Source organism: Petromyzon marinus, chromosome 7 (genome assembly GCF_048934315.1).
Source record: "Petromyzon marinus isolate PM22_M1 ecotype Great Lakes invasive population chromosome 7, UKy_Petmar_22M1.pri1.0, whole genome shotgun sequence".
NCBI lineage: Eukaryota > Metazoa > Chordata > Hyperoartia > Petromyzontiformes > Petromyzontidae > Petromyzon > Petromyzon marinus.
The window spans coordinates 2,846,132-2,868,065 of NC_133673.1; the positions used below are offsets into that span (position 1 = coordinate 2,846,132).

The 21,934-nt window shown below is 42.9% G+C and overlaps 1 protein-coding gene across 3 annotated transcripts in view; it reads right to left on the reverse strand.

The window, feature by feature from the left end:
- LOC116939854 (troponin I, slow skeletal muscle-like) overlaps positions 1-21,934 on the reverse strand; it is a 95,939-nt gene that overhangs the window by 35,695 nt on the left and 38,310 nt on the right. For all 3 annotated transcript variants that reach the window (XM_032948779.2, XM_032948778.2, XM_076065265.1), the window contains one exon: positions 3,509-3,547. In XM_032948779.2, coding sequence (XP_032804670.1) covers positions 3,509-3,547 — 39 coding nt within the window. The remainder of the gene's footprint in view (positions 1-3,508; positions 3,548-21,934) is intronic.

Consider the following 21,934-nt stretch of genomic DNA (forward strand, 5'->3'; position numbering starts at 1 on the left):
ACCCATGCGTAGCATTTATAGGAGAAGAAAAAATGGCAAGTATCATGAGCATAAGGATTAATTTGAACACCCAGTCCGAACCCGATCTTCTTTCCAAATGATTGGTAGTAGTGCACAAGTACATTAAGCCAACAAAAAAAATCAACACATTACTCAATTACTCTGTGGTATTAAAGAGACAAATATATAATGAGTGATGTCTTGGGCAATGGCCCTCCTTCATAGCACATAGAGAGGCCAGTATACCAGTTAGCTCTCAACCTTTGTTGGCTACTCTACCCACCTTGCTGAATTTTGTTTCAACCGAGCAACCCCCTTTGCCTGACCCAACACGGTTCTGATAAATACATGTATGAATAATGAACGTCAATATTTTAACCCAATTGTCCATTCTGTGAGGTATCCTCACTAGCTAAGTAACTGCAAGCGAATAAAAAATATATATCGGCATGCGTGACGTAATTTGTTCTCGCTCGCTGGTTACTCTTGGAAACCGCATTGTTTATGATCAATGAGTTTCGAAAGGTATTTTATATCGTTCTAGGTTACCACATGGATTAAAATTATATCGTAGTTATTTTACATAGGCATATTGGTGCATGATTATTCACCAATGACTATCATTTATGATATAATTTTACACATTTATAAATCATCTCACGTACTCCCTGGGACATTGCCACGTTACCCCCAGTGGTCCTCGTACCTCCGGTTGAAAACCACTGCAGTAACCAATCAGAGTGGACACTGCAGTAACCAATCAGAGTGGACACTGCACTTTTGAGCATGTGGCCTGATGAGAATAAACATTTTCTTGTATGTTTTCTTCTTTCATGTCACTTCCTACAGTGAGGGAAAAAAGTATTTGATCCCCTGCTGATTTTGTACGTTTGCCCACTGACAAAGAAATGATCAGTCTATAATTTTAATGGTAGGTTTATTTGAACAGTGAGAGACAGAATAACAACAAAAAATCCTGAAAAACGCATGTCAAAAATGTTATAAATTGATTTGCATTTTAATGAGGGAAATAAGTATTTGACCCCCTCTCAATCAGAAAGATTTCTGGTTCCCAGATGTCTTTTATATAGGTAACGAGCTGAGATTAGGAGCACACTCTTAAAGGGAGTGCTCCTAATCTCAGCTTGTAAACCTGTATAAAAGACACCTGTCCAGAGAAGCAATCAATCAATCAGATTCCAAACTCTCCACCATAGCCAAGACCAAAGAGCTCTCCAAGGATGTCAGGGGTAAGATTGTAGACCTGCACAAGGCTGGAATGGGCTACAACACCATTGCCAAGCAGCTTGGTGAGAAGGTGACAACAGTTGGTGCGATTATTCGCAAATGGAAGAAACACAAAAGAACTGTAAATCTCCCTCGGTCTGGGGCTCCATGCAAGATCTCACCTCATGGAGTTGCAATGATCAGGAGGAATCAGCCCAGAACTACACGTGAGGATCTTGTCAATGATCTCAAGGCAGCTGGGACCATAGTCACCAAGAAAACAATTGGTAACACACTACGCCGTGAAGGACTGAAATCCTGCAGCGCTCGCAAGGTCCCCCTGCTCAAGACAGCACATATACATGTCCGTCTGAAGTTTGCCAATGAACATCTGAATGATTCAGAGGACGACTGGGTGAAAGTGTTGTGGTCAGATGAGACCAAAATGGAGCTCTTTGGCATCAACTCAACTCGCCGTGTTTGGAGGAATGCTGCCTATGACTCCAAGAACACCATCCCCACCGTTAAACATGGAGGTGGAAACATTATGCTTTGGGGTGTTTTTCTGCAAAGGGGACAGGATAACTTCACCGCATCAAAGGGACGATGGACGGGGCCATGTACCGTCAAATCTTGGGTGAGAACCTCCTTCCCTCAGCCAGGGCATTGAAAATGGGTCGTGGATGGGTAGTCCAGCATGACAATGACCCAAAACACACGGCCAAGGCAACAAAGGAGTGGCTCAAGAAGAAGCACATTAAGGTCCTGGAGTGGCCTAGCCAGTCTCCAGACCTTAATCCCATCGAAAATCTGTGGAGGGAGCTGAAGGTTCGAGTTGCCAAACGTCAACCTCGAAACCTTAATGACTTGGAGAAGATCTGCAAAGAGGAGTGGGACAAAATCTATCCTGAGATGTGTGCAAACCTGGTGGCCAACTACAAGAAACGTCTGACCTCTGTGATTGCCAACAAGGGTTTTGGCACCAAGTACTAAGTCATGTTTTGCAGAGGGGTCAAATTCTTATTTCCCTCATTAAAATGCAAATCAATTCATAACATTTTTGACGTGCTCTTTTCTGGATTTTGTTGTTGTTATCCTGTCTCTCACCGTTCAAATAATCCTACCATTAAAATTATAGACTGATCATTTATTTGTCAGTGGGCAAACGTACAAAATCAGCAGGGGACCAAATACTTTTTTTCCCTCACTGTTTTGCCGGTTTAACAAATTGTCTTCACCCGGCTAGCTGTTTTTTACCTTTCCACAGTGAGTTCTCATTGGCGAGATACCTTCCGCCCCTCTCACCCATATGCATTATTACAACGGCGTCCAGCACATTTCTGCCGCGCGAATTAGACCCATTGTCCTCATCATGGGGCCCGTTGTCCAACTCAATCGCTGGTTGTTATTACCAGCTATGGCGGACATGAATCCTGCTCTCAGTCACTGTTAAGCACCTTCTTCATTGAGAAGTGGATCTCTGTTGTGCCTGTTGCGGTCTATTAATACAATCCGTCTTTTGGCCCGGGCATGTGCGACGTCAAAGGGCTGGTGGCGACATAGGGAATTGTTTATCCTCTTCCTAGACAATGCTGGGAGAGAGTGATGTTCATTTCGGTTTTTGTGTACGCACTTTAATGTGTTTTCGTCTAAATTCTGCCATCGCACGTGTAGGAATTCCTACCGTTTCTGAGAGATGTTTACGCTTGAGTGAACATTAGGGTATGATATCCACATTTAAATGTGCCAATGCCACATCAAGGGTGGTCAGAATATATCCGGTCAGCTCCTGGAATCAATAATTTGTATGAAGTCATCCACCCCAGTTTAGCATCTCATGCTCAATCATTTCACCAACATGAAAATTGCACCCATTTCCTAGATATATTAAGAGTAAAACCCAATGGTTCAGCCTAACAGTCGATTTTGTATTAATGTACACTGACAGTGTTTTGCCATTTTATACCCCCTTTCAAAGAAGAAAAAAATATCTAGTTTAGGTTATTTTCATAATTAACATTCAATCTTCTATGCAGTTACGTATCATTAATGTGCATAGTATTTACAGAGTGTAAATTCCTTGTAATTGGAGTAACACGTTTTAATTCCTATTTTAATGATGCACAATGTAAAAAATACGATAAATGGGCATGGAAAAAGCAATTTCATTATTTGGCTGCACATTTAGGTAAGAAGCCAATTTTTATATACTGTGAACAAGAAAATGCAAAGCAATACACCATTCATCTCAGCTCACCTGAGTGCATCACTAAAAACATACCTTAAGATGCACCTTCCGTGATGCCGACAGCTTTGGTTTCTGTTGCACAAAATACAGAATGGTTAATACCAATTCTATATATTTTTTCATTATTAAATTGACAAACATAATTACAATACCAAGCATGCACATTCCCCACGTTTTCTCACAGATGCGGTGAATCATTTGCAAGCGGGATATGAAGCTGTAACACGCATTAGTTTCAGTTTCATTTATTAGGTATAGCCCTGCGAGCCATGCGGCTCTTGACTCGAGTGCAACCGCAACAAACAAAAACATGAACAAGAAACATCTTAAAGTGACGACGTGCAACAGAAACATCCAGGAAAAACCAGCAAGTTCTTCCAGAAAAAAGCACCGTATATCAACGCTGTGTGCAAAAATCCCAGTGGGATGCAAGTCGAACAATAACAACCATAAGACAATTTAGATTAAAGTTACTCGGCTAACTTCGTGCTTCAACAAACAAACATGGCTAATCTTCTTTGGTTCTTTCGGTAAAGTCACGTAGAATGAGAATAAAATAATAAATTGATAAAATAAAATAACACAATAATATTCTCACGACGTTTCGGCCACAACACAAGCGGCCTTCATCAGGTGAAGGGAGCGAGACTGTCTGGTAGGACAGCGCTGGAGATCACTCCAGCGCTGGAGATCACTCCAGCGCTGTCCTACCAGACAGTCTCGCTCCCTTCACCTGATGAAGGCCGCTTGTGTTGTGGCCGAAACGTCGTGAGAATATTATTGTGTTATTTTATTTTATCAATTTATTATTTTATTCTCATTCTACGTGACTTTACCGAAAGAACCAAAGAAGATTAGCCATGTTTGTTTGTTGAAGCACGAAGTTAGATGAATCATTGCAGTCACGAAAGCTTTAAATCGAAACATGGCTAAACCAAAACGTTTTCGAATTCACCAAATAAAGCGATAAAACAATGTAACAGTGATCATAGGAACTGTGATTCAAATTTAACAATATCGATATACGTAACATGTACGACCCATCTTTGCAGCCATAGCTGGCAGCATGAGTCGCTCCATAACAGCAGGAGTATCAGCAGGAGTGTCAAAAAATTTCAATGCACCTTTAAAGATCAGCGCACTATAATCAAAACTCAAGGTCATACTTTGCAGGGGATATCCGGAGAGATGCATTTGATTTTAGGCCACTCTGCATAGCAGTGGCAGCGGGGGGTGTACAGCTCCTCAAGAGCAGTTTTGAATGCAGATCTCACAGGTAATGATCCAAGTTGCGGTTTTATTGGCGATAGCATTTCAGACCGTGGGGGCATCAACAGCAAAGGACCTTCCTCCAGTATTTGTACGGCAATAGGGAATGTGAAGCTGGTAAATGAGCAAGGACCATATGTCAGCAGGTAGTCTGCTGATTTTTGTGTAAGTACATCGTGAATAAATAAGATCTGATGCACAAGCCGTCAATCATTAAGAGATGTTAAGTTTGACCCAATGTAGAGATCGCAGTAGTGGGTCCTATATGGGCAGTTCAATGTAAATCTTAAGGCCGAGTGATAAATTGGGTCAAGCTTCTTCAGTACAGTACTGGGGCTGATTTATATACGATGTCACAGTAATCAAGTAGAGGAAGTATGGTTGCTTTTATCAATTCCAAAAGGAACATAGGGGGGAAGCAATGCTTGTGTCGATACAGAAAACCAATTTTTTTATTTTGTCTTTTTTCCAATGTAATCAATGTGATCGTTAAAAAAAGTATTGAATCGAATATGACCCAAAGATACTTATAGATCTTGACTTGCTCTATTTGATAATTATTTAAGGAATGTAATTGGGGAAAAATAGCTTCCTACTTTAGTCCTGGTGAGAAGCACAGCACCTTGGTTTTGGAGGTATTCAGGACTAGTTTAAGAGCAACTAGCTGATGTAGTAGTTTGTTGAAATCACCCTCGAGCTTAGCAATCACGTCATCCGGAGAGCGGCCAGAAGTAATCAGTATCGTGTCATCTGAAAACAGATTTACCCTGGAATGATCCAGGTCAGTGCCCAAGTCATTGACATGAAGAGAAAACAAGAGGTGGCCGAGGATGGAACCTTGTGGAACTCCTTTTGTTATCTTAACACTGTTTGACCTCCAACCATCTATGAAAACAGTTTGGGTGCGAGAAGAAATGGTAATTTTATAACCATTCCACTGCGTGTTTGGAGAAACGGAGGCAACTTAGTTTACTAAGCAGGGTGTTGTGGTCAACTGTATCAAAGGCATTGGACAAGTCAAGAAAAAGACTGGCGCAGTAATGATCATTATTAATGCTACTGTAAATGTGAGTCTGATGCAGCAGATGTGGTGCTGTATTTTTTTCGGAACCCAGATTGGTATCGATGTAAGAGATTATTGTTGGACAGGAAATTGATAATTTGGTCGTTCAATATTTTTTCAAAATTTTTCATCAACGGGAACAAAATTGAGAAAGGTGGGTAGTTATTTGGTTCTTCATTTTTATGGCCCCCTTTGTGAAGTGGATGAACATAGGAATGTTTCCATTCTAGAGGTCTCGATGCTTCTTTGATGGACATGTTGAAAATATGGGCTATAGGTTTGTATATTAGGGGACCAACAGTTAGCAGAGCAAAGACGGGAATACTGTCCGCTCCGGTAGAGGAGGACCTTTTGAGGTAGGACAGTTGTTTCAGAACATTACTTTCGTGGATAGGCTTGAAACTAAATCCGTTTAATGTTTGGACAGAGGTGTAGGAAATTTCATGAGCAGGGATGACTCCCAATACATTATCAAAAAGGTCACTAGCTTCAGAAAAATGAAGGTTAATAATTGTCAACTATTTTTCGGGGCTCTGAAAAATAATCCTTATTTCTGTTAAGCGCAATATGAAGATTATCTGTGTTAAATGCCTTTTCGAAACATTTAACTGTTTTTCGGAAGATCCTGGCATTGCAATGTGATTCCAGGAGAGTGGAGGAAAAGTAAGCATTTTTTGCATGCCGTATTTTTTTACACATATATTCCTTAAAATCCTGTACTCTAGCCAGTCATTGATCAAATTACTTTTCTGAGCACATGCCCAAGCCTTGTCTCTAGTTTTCATGAGCTTAGTAATCAAAGGATCAAACTATGGTGGGCGGTTGCCTTTAATTTGCAATCTAACCAACGGAGCATGTTTGTCAGGAATTCGGAGAAATGGGTACCTGAAGGTCTCTCAAGCCGTAGTCAGGTTGGGGATATCAATGTGCAATCGTAACCGAACTTATAAGTAGGTTTTGTTCCTCTAACAATTGATTGCATAGATGCCTTCCTTTTGGTGCAGATGAGAATGCCGTAGATGGATGGTCATGACTACACGTTACTCTGTGTTGTTGTTTTTTAGTGCACGTGGTCGCATCAGGCTGCCTTGGGTCTGGCCGCAATTTGAGAAGTGGGCATCGAACAGTGCCCTCAGAAAATGCCGAGGTAACTTGTATTTTTTTAAACTCCGTTACATAATTCGCTAGCTATGCAGCTCATAAAAAGCTGTGCAATTGATCAAGCTTGAGTGTTCAACGAGCAATAGCAGGCGCTCATTGTGCTATGTTTTTAGTAATATTGTGTTTTTTGCAAAAATGATCCTCTTTGTCCATGAATTCTGCAATGGCAAAGGGGACTGCAAGGGTCCGGCTCATTCCGTTGTCTTCAGATCCTGAGGATTCACACATTAAGTAAAAAAAAAACACCCTACCAGCGCACCATGTGACGCTTGCATTTCCCTGATGACAATCAATTAAAAAAAACAACAACAAAAGACTCCACCTGTGTTCAGGCAACATCACTGAGACATCCACCACATGGCTCTTGCATACGTTCATGTTCGAAGTGATGTGGGTGCTGAAAAGTTCCTAAAACAGCTTCCAGTCTCCACGTTGGGTGTAAAAACCTACCACGTACTCTGTGTAATAAACCATGCAGCTTGCATAGCTAAGGCCCTTGATACAAAATATCAGTGTGTGTGTGTATATTTAATATCGGAGGCCTGTTTGCCCAACCTCCATGGAGATAATGTCGAAGGAAAATATGGCTTGTGCACAAGCTATAACCATTTATACCAGGACTGAAAGAGAAATGACAGAGACTGTAAAGGTGGGAGGACGCTGAAATATTGATTGGTGGGGTTTGGTTAAGTTATTGGGAGCTGTATAACAATACATCGATGTATTGATTTATACAAATGCTTAACCTCACGATACATACATATAATGCCTGTGGAAAAATCGATTACTTTTGCTGTTTGTGTTGTAATGGGATTCCAGAACTCCTGCTCTCACACTAATGAATCCTAGAATGATCTCACTGTAAACAAAAACAAAATCTTTAATTGAATTGTGATCCTGAATCGTGACAATTCATTGAATCGCCAGGGTTTGTAGGTAAATCTTTAAGTCTCGAGAGGAGAAGTTGGATACTGGATATTAAGAGGGGGGGGGGGTGGCTAGAGTTTGGGAGGCTAAATTAGGGTCTGGAGACCTCAACGATGTTAAGATGGAAGACTGTGAGTCTCAATGGGGTAGTCTCGACACACAAAGGAGGAGTCTGGAGGCCTAATGTGGAAGGATTAAGAGGACCTGAGTGGAACGTCTGAAGGACGGGTGAAGAGGCTCCGTGGGCGAGGCAGAGCCGCGGGGAAGGCGTGGGGGAAACTCGCCGAGTGCACTTCACCAGTGTCCAACGGCGAATGAGGTCAATCCGATGCAGTATTTATCCCATCGTTGTTCCCGGTGGCATCATTGCAGTGCCTTTATTCGCGACCACCGGTGGGCTGGAGGAACGGCGGCAGGAGGCTCCTGACACAAGTTACAGCGGGGCTTTTGTTTTCTTTGCAGCGAAATGACTGCACTCCATCATGCAGTGACGCCTTCTGGCGTCATCTGGTCGAGCACCAATTGGGTCGAGGCTCAAAAGAAAGCCGTCCCTTTGGTGTGGACCAATCAGTTTCAAGGACAATGCATATAATATCATAGTTTGTTTTTTTGTTTGCATTTTGACTGCAGGTATTGTGGTTAATGCAGTAAACATGAATCCTTGTCAAAAAGGTTTCAGTTTTGTTGCCAGAAAAAAAGGGAAAAACCCTATTGTTACATTTTGGTACTGGCAAAGGAGGTCTAATGATGAAGAACACGTCACCCTGAATCCTCCACCTGGCTCGCAATCCACTCCTGTATCAACTGAACTATAGACGTCACTGTCTTCAAGGTTTTCTATGGACTTGCCTCGCCTACCTCGTATCGCTCTACGCCCCCTCACACGATCTCTGAGCCAGCCGTCGCTCAGTGGGAGGTTGCTGCCTCTCCTCTGCTGCCCTCGGGGTCCAGAGCTCCCTCTCGCTGGACATCCAATCTGTTGACTCCCGAGCGCTTGCTCAAGTCTAGGCTCGGGACATTCCTCCTAGCCTCTGCCATCGACTGGCTCTGCTCTTAAAAATAAAGATGCCTCTTCCTCCCCATGTACGCACGTATGTTGAACGTCTTTCGCACCGTACGTAGCCAACTGCGCTAATCGGAGATGCGGGGGAAGGGCAGCAAACTAAAAACAAAAAAAGCAGTTATGAAGGGAATTCGTTTCCAATCTGGATTTTAAAATGCACAGCTCCAGTTGCTTCCATGTCACACTGTTCTATGTCTCTAGCTCCAAATTAAGTTGCATTTTGTGGATCTTTTTGCATCTTTGTAATAGTTAATTGAAAGCAAATTGCAGTTTACAAATAGAAACATGGTTAGGATGTTCTGCAGATAGAATGACAAATACTGATAATTGTAGCAGAATAATTTAATATGCAAATGGTAAACACCGTGCATATGTAAAAGCACCAATGGATTTGCTTTGAATATTAGTGTTGGAACATAACGTAATGGGGGGTACACTTCGTAGTTTTTTAAAATACATACAATCAGTTAGCCCAGATCGTATAAAAATCAGATACTAACAAAGCCGATCTGAGCTACACTTCTACAGAATCAATGATAATCAGTCAATCCAATCTGGTGGCTAATAATAGACGCACAGACGAATAATAGAATGGCAGAATAAATGAATCGTAGTATAACATGATTTCTATGTAATTCAACAATACGACCATTTAAACATAAGAAAACGAATTCAAGAGCTAAAGTTGTCGTTGAGGGTTGCAATGCGATTCACCCACCACTATTCCAGTTGCAAACAATCGCAGATAGCAAATAACGCGGCCTAACCGCACTCTGTGCGGAAGCTGTGGACTGGTGCAGCTCGCCGCTACAAACGGCCCGGCCTCTGCACATGCAGCACATCTTGCTGGATTATTGGTCAGATGGTGGCATTACCTCCTCACATTGCTTGGGAGAGGGCCGAGTTGAAACATCGCTGCCCAATAGTGTAAAGGTGAGTCTCATATTAAACACCCTGAGCTGTGTAGCTCTTTTTCAGAAACGACCTGGCCACAAATGATAGCTCAACAAAGTGGCTTATCATCATGTCGAAATGTATAGCGGCCAAATGCTCTAAACGCATGTTTCTAAATGTGTAGGGAAAAACCGGAAGACCCAGAGAAAAATCCACACGACCACGGGGAGAACATGCAAACTCGAAATCTCTAGGCGTCGGGGTCGGGATCTAACCCACAACCTCCTGTATACCAAGCGAGGTGGTTAACATCTCGCTACTGTGGCACCCACAGTGGCGAGATGTTTGTATGAGGTTCCCAGAGACATATGGAAGCAGCAAACGTTGATGACTGTAATTAAACTAATTAATTGGCAATACTGCGTTGGCAGTGGTGCACAGACACAAATTACAAAAAAAATCAACACATTTGTCAATAACACTGTGTCCTTAAAGGAAAAAGCATATATAAAATGTGACATTTTCGGCAATGGCCCTTCTCCATAGCACATAAATAAAGAGGCCAGAGATACAGAGTGAATAATGTTGGATACTGCAATTTACAGCATGAGGCCTGATGAAAATGTAATTGGCGAAATATTTCCTGATGACCAGTTTTTACATTTCAAAGGTCACCTAATTGTAGCTGTTGACTAATAAACCCTTCACCAATCAAGACGCGTTATGCATGGCGACTGTGCTGTTGTGATGAGTCCTATTCAGGACAACACCGGTCAACGACTGGTGGCTTTATTTCACTGCTGTTGGTTGGCCACGTCTTGATTTGAAGCTTTCGTGACTGCAAGGATCCATACTCTTTGGTTCTATTCGGTAAAGTCACGTAGGTAAAAAAAAAATCACGACGTTTCGGCCACAACACAAGCGGCCTTCATCAGGTGAAGGGACCAACCTGTCCAGCGGACAGAAATAAAAAAAAATTGAAGAAAGCCAAGCGCTGGTCGCCTCCCTTTAAGCTGTGAAGGGGCAAACAGCAAGCGCCCTGACAAAGGAAATTAGCATGAAACGCACCACTGACAAAGCTTGGAATTAGCACAATTGACCGAATTCGCGAGCACAAATCAGATTTGAAACACGGCAGAACGAATTCTTCTGCCGTAGCTTGTCATTGTTTCAACGCTGTGGGTGATCACGATATAATTTTCTCCGATACCAAGGTCCTTTGCAAACCGACAGGTTATCATCAGAGATTTGTCCACGAGGCAATTGAGATTTACAAACACGGACACAATTACAACCGAGAAGATGGTTTCAAATTAAGCAACCATTGGAAAGATGTTCTAAATCGAACCAAACATTAAACTAATTTCAATGGTACAGTATATTTATTTCAAATAGTGGCACTCCAAACTTCCAAGGTCGTGATTTTTGTTGTTTTATTTTTTACCTACGTGACTTTACCTAATAGAACCAATGAGTATGGATCCTTGCAGGCACGAAAGCTTCAAATCTAAATTTCAATGGTACAGTATATTTAGTCTAGTAGTGGTATTCCAAACTCCCAGGGTGGTGTATTATCATCTTGTGCTAATTCCAAGCTTTGTCAGTGGTGCGTTTCATGCTAATTTCCTTTGTCAGGGCGTTTGCTGTTTGCCCCCTCACAGCTTAAAGGGAGGCGACCAGCGCTGGGCTTTCTTCACTCCAACTCTGTCCGCTGGACAGGTTGGTCCCTTCACCTGATGAAGGCCGCTTGTGTTGTGGCCGAAACGTCGTGATTTTTGTTGTTTAAATTGTTTACCTACGTGACTTTACCGAATAGAACCAAAGAGTTTGGCCACGTCTTCTCAACTTGTGGAGTTCGTGGTCTAAAACGACAATCTGGCCGGATGTGCTGTTCTCTTGAACAGATGGTTTGGATAAGGCTGAGAGCTTTTGTACATGACACCTTCGTGTGCTCGTCAACATATGGGAAAAGGTCTCAGCACACTTACGTCCAAGTGGTTGCAGTGGAACAGCATTTATTAAGCAGTGGCTAGATCATGGCTCACGATGAAACTAATGGGAAGTCCTTCCTCCAACAGTTGATAAGCCATCACTTACGATGACACATCACAAATAGTGACATAATTTATAGCTAAATGTTAATTTATCGATGCATCATATTTACGAGAGATATCGAGATGTGGCCTCGCTGCAGACAGACAGAACGAATGCATTCACGCTTTCAATCTCAGTTATTAAACGTTTAAAAGCAACCACAGCACAAGATTAAAATCACACTCATGCAACATATACAACGGCAAAAAAGACAGATACAACAGCAAAAAAGACATAGGCAGACACACACAGGTAGTTGCACAAGTTGCTCTTTATTGAATGTCACACTCCTGCCTTCTTTTCCTGCCAGCAGCCTCCCCCCACCACCAATGCCATTGTGATCCCGCCATAAAACAACTGTGGTCTGGTCGGTGATCTGGGCAGAGTCGGTGGGACGTGCATGATGATGCCGACGACGAACGCCTCCATTTAACTGGCCCGGTGGTGGCTATGCACGTGGTCCTGTCATCCAGCACTGCAGAGGCAGCGAGAGTTGATGAATCGCACGAAACTCCCTTCCCGTGGGCATTGAGGAGGGGCCCACATCCTGGCTTGCCAGGAGAAAGCGGTCGAGAAAAAATGTGGAGTCCAGCCTGTTCCGTCTGTCCGGGATAGTGTTTCCCTTCGCACCCGTGGGTTTCCTCCGGCTGGTTTATGGTTTTCTTCCCGCATGTAAACTCTCATTAAGTGGCCAATAACACCAAATGATACATAGAGGACCGTAGAGCTTGGGCAATTGTTGGTAGCTCCAGCTCATCGTACGGCCGCTCCCTTTCCCGCTCGTCTGTGGTTCCTCGTTCTCTGATTCGTTCCCCCTCTCTCTACGAGAGCGAGCAAATGCGAGGGTGGCGAGTTCCAAGTGCACGTGATCATTATGTATTATTTTCAGCACCGTCTCCACATGACGATCGGCTGGAGCAGCGGTGGCCAACTGGCATCTCCCGAGCCGCATGCGGCTCTTTAATCCACCGCACGTGCGGCACTATCGAAGGGGTATAACATAGAACTATCACAGTAGTAGCAAAGAAAAATTAATGTCTCCCTTGCTATGCCGAAAAACTGGCAATATATATACACACACACTTGTATATACATTTGGCTCATAATTCATAATAAAGGTTTTTGGGTTAGATCGCGTTATTTATAAATGTGTCGTAACCCTCCACCACCCGACACGGCCAATCAGCAAAAAAAGTGTCACGTTGACAAAGGACAAATAGTTCACAACTTTAGCCCAACGGTGTGTTGAAGAGTGAATCCACAACATTTACAGTTTGAGTACGACGTTTCGCTGGTAATTACATCCAGCATCATCGGGCAATTCGCCAGAATGGCAAAGCCCTCGCTTGCTCCCGGTCTTAAATAGAGCATCGGGGTGACGTCATCATTGAACTCATTTGGCTCTTTGTAGAACTCGCAGGGCACTTAAAGGCTCTTGGTTTGTTACAAGTTGGCCACCCATTGGCTGGAGGTCGCAACGGGAGCAGGGTAAGGGCGCCACGCTCACCCCACGCATGCCACGTGCCGCAGCGATCTCGCTCCCGGCAAGCGCGGACTCGATCGATTGCTTTGGCGGCGCGCTCTTCAGATACAATTGCCCTTGTCATATATTTTTTTGGGCGCGAACAGGTATTCGTTTCATCGGTCGCGTAGAAATGTGCGAATGAATGCCCATCGTCATTGTCACACTCTCGAGTGCAATGCGTAAGCATGCATTCAGTCGTGGCGTGGGAGTCTCTCGTGAAATGGAAACCGAGTTGGGATTTTTTTTTTACAGGGGCCCGCAGACAGAGTTTGTAAAATGTCTTCAATGTGACGCTCTATTCTTAATGCAATAAAAAACGGAGGCCTTTCAGTGTGAGACGTTTAGAAGAAAAATAATAAACGGCAGGTTGCCCCTCGCTCTATGCGGCAGTAGTAGTAGTAGATGCATTCCAAAAAAAGGGAGCACAAAGCGAAACCGCACGACGAGAAAGCTGCCTGTCGAGTAGCGCGTGCAGTACACACACAGTACATACAGTACATACATACTGTACACACAGTACACACACAGTACATACATACTGTACACACAGTACACACACAGTACACACAGTACATACATACTGTACACACAGTACACAGTACACACACAGTACACATAGCACATACATACTGTACACACACAGTACACACAGTATACACACAGCACATACATACTGTACACACACAGTACACACAGCACATACATACTGTACACACACAGTACACACAGCACATACATACTGTACACACACAGTACACACAGTACACACATACTGTACACACAGTACACACTGTACACACACAGTACACACAGCACACCCATACTGTACACACACAGTACACACAGTATACACACAGCACACCCATACTGTACACACAGTACACACACAGTACACACAGTACATACATACTGTACCACACAGTACACACAGCACACACACAGTACACACAGCACATACATACTGTACACACACAGTACACACTGTACACAGACAGTACACACAGTACACCCATACTGTACACACAGTACATACACAGTACACACAGTACATACATACTGTCCACACACAGTACACACAGTACACACACAGTACACACAGCACATACATACTGTACACACAGTACACACAGTACACACATACTGTACACACAGTACACACAGCACATACATACTGTACACACACAGTACACACATCACATACATACTGTACACACAGTACACACTGTACACACAGTACACACAGGACACCCATACTGTACACACAGTACACACAGTACACACAGAACATACATACTGTACACACAGTACACACAGTACACACACAGTACACACAGCACATACATACTGTACACACAGTACACACAGTACACACACAGTATACACAGTACACACAGTACACACACAGTACACATAGCACATACATACTGTACACACACAGTACACACAGTGCACGCACAGTACACACAGAACATACATACTGTACACACAGTACATACAGTACACACGCACAGTACACATAGTACATACATACTGTGCACACAGTACACACAGTACACATAGTACATACATACTGTACACACAGTATACACAGTATACACACAGTACACACAGTACATGCATACTGTACACACACAGTACACACAGTACACACACAGTACACATAGTACATACATACTGTACACACACAGTACACACAGTACACACACAGTACACATAGTACATACATACTGTACACACAGTACACACAGTACATACATACTGTACACACAGTACACACAGTGCACACACAGTACACATAGTACATACAAACTGTACACACAGTACACACACAGTACACACATACTGTACACACAGTACACACAGTACACACACAGTACACACATCACATACATACTGTACACACAGTACACACAGTACATACATACTGTGCACACAGTACACACTGTACACACACAGTACACACAGCACACACATACTGTACACACACAGTACACACACACAGTACACACAGTACATACATACTGTACACACAGTACACACAGTACATACATACTGTACACACAGTACACACAGTACACACACAGTACACAGCACATACATACTGTACACACATAGTACACACAGTACACACAGTACATACATACTGTACACACACAGTACACACAGTACACACACAGTACACACAGTACATACACACAGTACATACATACTGTACACACACAGTACACACACAGTACACACAGTACATACATACTGCACACACACAGTACACACAGTACACATAGTACATAATACTGTACACACAGTACACATAGTACATACACAATGTTATCCCACGGCCAACGGCACAGCCACACGTGGAGTAACTTCGCCGCATATAGATGAAATCGCACAAACCGAACCCGCACAAAGTGAGGGAAACCTGTATATAATTTTAACTTATTCACAATTTTATTATGTTATGATTCAGTAGGTGACCATGTTTAGTGTGATTAAATGCTGTTAAACCTATGACTTACAGCTGCTGAATATGTTTTATAGAGTTTGAACTGTTTTATGTGCGCCAAATCAATATCGGTTTAACAAAAAAAAAACATCAGGGCCGATCAGTTGCAGTTGTAGCAATGCTAAGACCATCTCCTGAACCAGTAGATGAGATGAGTCAGGGATAAAGCAATTTCCGATCATGATCCAATCCGATGGAACATCCATGAAATGTCCTCGAGCTATAAACCAGTTGAAGCACGGTAAACATCACAGCAATTGCAATAATGTTGGGATGAAATGACGTTAGTACAATCAGGAGTAATACATATTAAAGCACGTGACTTACAATGAGAAGGCTGTGAATGTAAATTCGTCTCGCATATCGACTCAGCATGTCATCTTTCTGACAATTATAACATGTGCACCACTCCTTTGGAAATCAACAGTGGTTACCCTATGGGGAAAATGGCAATCGTTGCAACAGCCGGAACCCCTCTGATTCCCAATCGCTAAAAAAGTATAATGTTAATAAATGCATAGATTTGATTAAACAATGTAGTTGTACATGCTGAATATGTGTATTCGATTATTTACCTTCGAAAATGTCTCACACCCCTAGAAGAGGCATCTCGCACCCCCAGGGGGCGCGTGCACCCCAGCTTAAGAACTACTGCATGACAGGAATGTGGGGAAGTCCTGTGATTGGCTGTGAGGCGCCAACGGATATAAGTCCCATCCCAAGTTCAAGAGGACTTTTTTTTAGAAGAAGTTCAACATACATACGTTTACATAATGGTCCCATAAACCATATCCACCGCAGTGAAACATAGAGGGATCGCCTTAAACCGTGGGCGGATTGCAGGATACACTCCTGAAAGATGTCCACGCGAAAAAAAGTCCTCCCCTCCATTTTATTTACACTCATAACCTGGAAAAAATCAAACAAAACTGAGGTACAACCATCTCTCTCCCTCCCAGAGGCTAACCCCAGATCTCATCTCTGGTGGAACCCCTCAATCAGGTTTGGAAAAGTGGTCCTTGAAGGAATGATTGGTATTCCAAGGGAATTTAAAAACGAGGAGACCTGTAGCCAACCCCTGGGGTGCTTGCCCCCTTCGACATGGGGGCCACGGTGGCGATATGTTAACTACCTCGCCTGGTATGCCGGAGGTCGTGGGTTCGAACCCAACCCTGACGCCTGCTGTCTATTTGGAGTTGACCATATTCTCTCCATGATTGTGTAAAAATTTCCCTCCACAGTCATAAATATGCGTTCAGAGTATTTGGCTCGAATATATTTCCACATGATAAGCCACTTCGTTGATTGAACTAACATTTGTGGCCAGGTCATTACTGAAAAATAGCTGTATAGCTCAGTGGGCCTTGCCTGCTAAAATGAAAAGTTTTAAAATAGTTTATAGTTTGAGATGATGAAGGAGACATGTCAGTTCCCAAACTGACCCGATGTGTGTATATTTACCAACTATGAGTGCCATCTCCATTGCACAATTTTTTTTTAAAGAAACTGCATGCTTTTTCTTCTTTGGTTCTTTCGGTAAAGTCACGTAGAATGAGAATAAAATAATAAATTGATAAAATAAAATAACACAATAATATTCTCACGACGTTTCGGCCACAACACAAGCGGCCTTCATCAGGTGAAGGGACGAGACTGTCTGCTAGGACAGCGCTGAAGTGAAAGAGCCACGTTCAGATAACGACCTTTAAGCTGTGTGAGAGGAAACAAAGCGCCTTGACAAAGGAATTAGCATATAATTTAGCAATGAAATGGCTGAGTGATTAGCTTGTGACTGGTCACAGAAATAGCTATGTTAAAAGTTAAAGCATACACATCCGCAGAGGCACCCCTTGATAAAGGAATTAGCATAGAATTTTGCATTGAAATAGCTAAGTTAAAGCATACACATCCGCAGAGGCACCCCTTGACAAAGGAATTAGCATAGAATTTAGCATTGAAATAGCTGAGTGATTAGCTTGTAACTGGTCACAGAATAGCTACGTTAAAGTCAGAGCATACACATTCACCGAGGCACTTAGTACAAATCAAACAGGAGAATTTAGCATTGAAATAACTAGGCGAATTTAGCATTGAAATAACTGAGTGATTAGCTATTTTATTCTCATTCTACGTGACTTTACCGAAAGAACCAAAGAAGATGAATCATTGCAGTCACGAAAGCTTTAAATCGAAATCTGCATGCTTTTGTTTCATTGGAATTTAACCCCTTTGCTCCCCGTCGCCGAGGATATCCAATATTTATCCATGGGTCCACGCCAGCGGCACTGGCAGTAAAAACGAAATGTTTCTCGCGGTTAACCTTTGGCATGACTGCAAAGGTATGGAGCTAGACAACAGTGAGCTCGAGTGTGGGAATCTACGGCTGCTGTCGCTGTGGTGTCTTATCCACGGATCCTACCATGCAAATGCATCGGAGGATCAGGACACCCACACCTTCTTCCTCTTTGCTGTTTGCTCTCCCACTATTGCCTCTCATCCTTTCCTCCCTCATCCCTTGCTTTGCTTTTTTAGCTCCTCTTAGATTTTCGGATAACAGGGTCACAGACTACAGCGTGTTTAACCCTCATATTTCTGTACTTCGCCAGTCTTTACTTTTTGTGCTGCTGAAAAGCCTAACTGAAACATAAAAAAACAAGAATTTGCAGGGAAAGTGAGTGGCAAACGCAAGCTATTGCCCACGTTGATTGTGGTGGTGATGGTGAAACAGGTGTTTCTGTAATGTCCTTGCAAGTATTTCTGTCCACTTTAAGTCAGTGACTATTTGTGAAGAAGGCAATGCCATGTATTATTTTGTTGATGAGACCCGGAAGGTTGATACCAGTCCAGATGTTGACTACTTAAACAATTGCTGCTTGATGATATTCGTCTGGAGGCTAATAGGCTGATGGACAAATATATATATTTGATTTAACATGGAGAGATGGAATTCATGTTTGTTCATCATTTATTCATTAGCCAGGATCCATAACTGCAGCAGAAAATGTTAATAAAATAATGCTGCTTTGTGCTGATGCACACGCTCTTGCTTAAATGTATGCATCCCGTTAAAAGAGCAACTGGAAACAGTTAAAAAAATTCTAAATAGGTCTGACTGCTGATGAAACTCATGAAGTTCAAAGACAGTCAAGGGTTTTTTTTTTCTCAGCATGAACAAATGCTGTTGGGTAAATATTGGTCCTTACTGTCCACAAACTGATGAGACAATGTTAACAGTTAACAGGGTTGTGCCTTAAAACACTTTGAAGGAAATTGATACCGGAACAGTTTTGATTTGATATATGAAGTGCATTCTTTCGGAAATTACGCTCATGCACTACTGTCGCTGTGGTGCCTATATTTATTTTGGCTTTCTTTCCCCATCTCGTTGTTGTTTGGCTTTCTTTCCCCCTCTCGTTGTTGTTGTGGTTATTTATTATTCCCGTGTAAAGTTATGGCTGTGCTATTCCACTCTGGCCAGATACCCAATCTAAAATTCGGTGCTTGGATGGATAGCAAAGTGTTAGTTTTGCACAATCTCATTTCACATTGGTTCTTCAGTAACCGCATGTGGTTATTGCCTTTACAGTTAACAATGTCTACGGAATAAAACATCTGTTTTTTTGCTAAACGCTTACTTTAACAGAGGAATAGCAAAACTACATAAACTATCTCCTGAAGCCCTCTCATGGCCAGCAGACATCGACGTTGGCATTTAGCTCCTGAACAAATTGCCAAATGCACAGAGTAGACATTCACAGGCCACGTGATTTAAAAGCAGTTCTGTTCAAGGTGCACGATATGTCCGGTGTTGCACCCTCATATTCCCCACTAGTGGCTCACGTACAACCTTTACTTTGCTTTGTCATCTTCAGAGATAGTTTGCATTGCATCATTCAACCAGCATATCTGATCACTGATGTTATAGGGTATTCAGACAGAATGGGTAACTTTAAAATTAATATCAAGACTGAGGCTGTTTGCAAACTGAACACAATCAGCTACCAATCCACAAATATATAATGTCCGCAATACAGAATGAAAACGCTGTCATTGCACAACACATTTAGTTGAAAATGGGGATGTCAAAGTCTCAGAAGTTTCAAACGAATCATGTTATTCCTTGTAAAGCATTGATCGTAATGTGTAAACATATCACATTTCTAGAATTAAAAGTGTTTTTATATTTTATTGGAGGAACCCCATGCAAGGAGCAGTAATCCTACAAATGCTGTACCCAGCCCAGCCCTCACGAAGGTGGTGCTAAAGACGACCCAAACAATTGCCGCCCTATCTCAATCATTTCGCCTCTCATTGAGATCTTTGAGAAGATCTCAAAGTCACAAATGTAATCTCAGAACATGCCCTAATCCATCCTAAGCAATCTGGCTTGCTTAGGGAAAGCAATTTGGCTTTCGAGAAAAAAATTAGCACAGCTGCCGTGGTACTCGATACTCCTGACCCTATCAACAAGAGTCTTGAATCTCATAGTCGACTTGTATAAAGAATTTGACACTGTGGATTACGCTGCACTGTTGCAAATACTGAAATGCCCACATTTTGTGGATTGTGCAATTACGCTGGATTTGTAACTACTTATCTGACCGATTTGAAATTGTCTCCATTCAGACCTCAGGGCTCTGTGTTTTGGCCCTGTCATGTTTTGTCTGTACTGTACATCAATAATCTAGGAATCTCTAATTTGCACATTAACATTACGATTTTTAGCTGATGACACGGCCCTGATGGCGTCCGGAAACTCTATGGCGGAATTACAACATAAACAGGACTTACATTATCTTCAACTTCAACATAAATGCCCCATAAAACAGGTCCTCAGCACGAAGAACAACGACGACTTTTTCCTCCGGCTGCCCCAAACATGTTGCCCCACCTCCTGCCCATATTTGATCATTGTGACATCATCTACCACCTGGCTTCCGGAATCTACCTTAAATCAACTCATTATATTCCACCACTCCGCTCTCCATTTTTCCGTTGACGCCCCCTATAGAACTAAAAATTTTAACCTGTACATTCACTCAAATCTCTCCTCCCGAGGATATCCGGAGAGACGATTATTGGGCTGTCTTTAACCTACTCGTCTTCTTTACAAAGGCCACCAATTACTGAACGAACCATTTGCGCCTCTGACTCCCTCCGCCCACAGACTTAGACGTCATCATCATAGGCCTGTGTGTCTCGAGAGACAATTCTTTTGCGGCTTACGAGGTCAGCTGTAGGTTTTGCAGCGCCTAGAATGACTTAGTAGGCCAATCCTTGAGTGACAATCCTTGCCAGAGCAATTGCAAGGGAATGCAGTGGCAGCTCCAAAGGTGTTTGTTGCTTTTTCTTTACGTCGCTCCCTCTTGGTCTGCCAAGCAGTGTGTCTTTTCTCCTCGCCTCTCCTGAGGCCTGTTTTCACAGCCTGCTGCCAGCTGAGTCGGTCGCCGGCAGTTTTCTCCCAGTCATTTGGGTTGATGTCACAGCTCTTCATGCCCCGTTTATAGACATCTTTGAAGCGCAGGACTGGGCGACCAGTGGCCCCTGTGCCTGATGCCAGCTCGCCGTACGAGACATCCTTGGGTATTCTGCCATCCTGCATGCGGCGCACGTGTCCAAGCCATCTCAGGCGCCTATGACTGAGTAGAGAGTACATGCTGGGAATGTTGGCCAAGTTGAGGACTGAGGTGTTGGGAATGTGATCTTGCCATCTGATGCCGAGGATGTGCCTGAGATATCGGAGGGAGAATGTGTTTAGTCGATGTTTTTGATGGGCGTGTGTTGTCCAGGACTCAGACCCATAGAGGAGGGTGCTAAGGACACAGGCCCGGTACACTTGTACTTTGGTGTTGATTGTTAGGAATTTGTTCTCCCGCACCTGTTTGGTCAACCTGAACATAGCTGTAGACGCCTTCCCAATATGCTTGTAAATCTCTGTGACAAGGGACACATTTCAA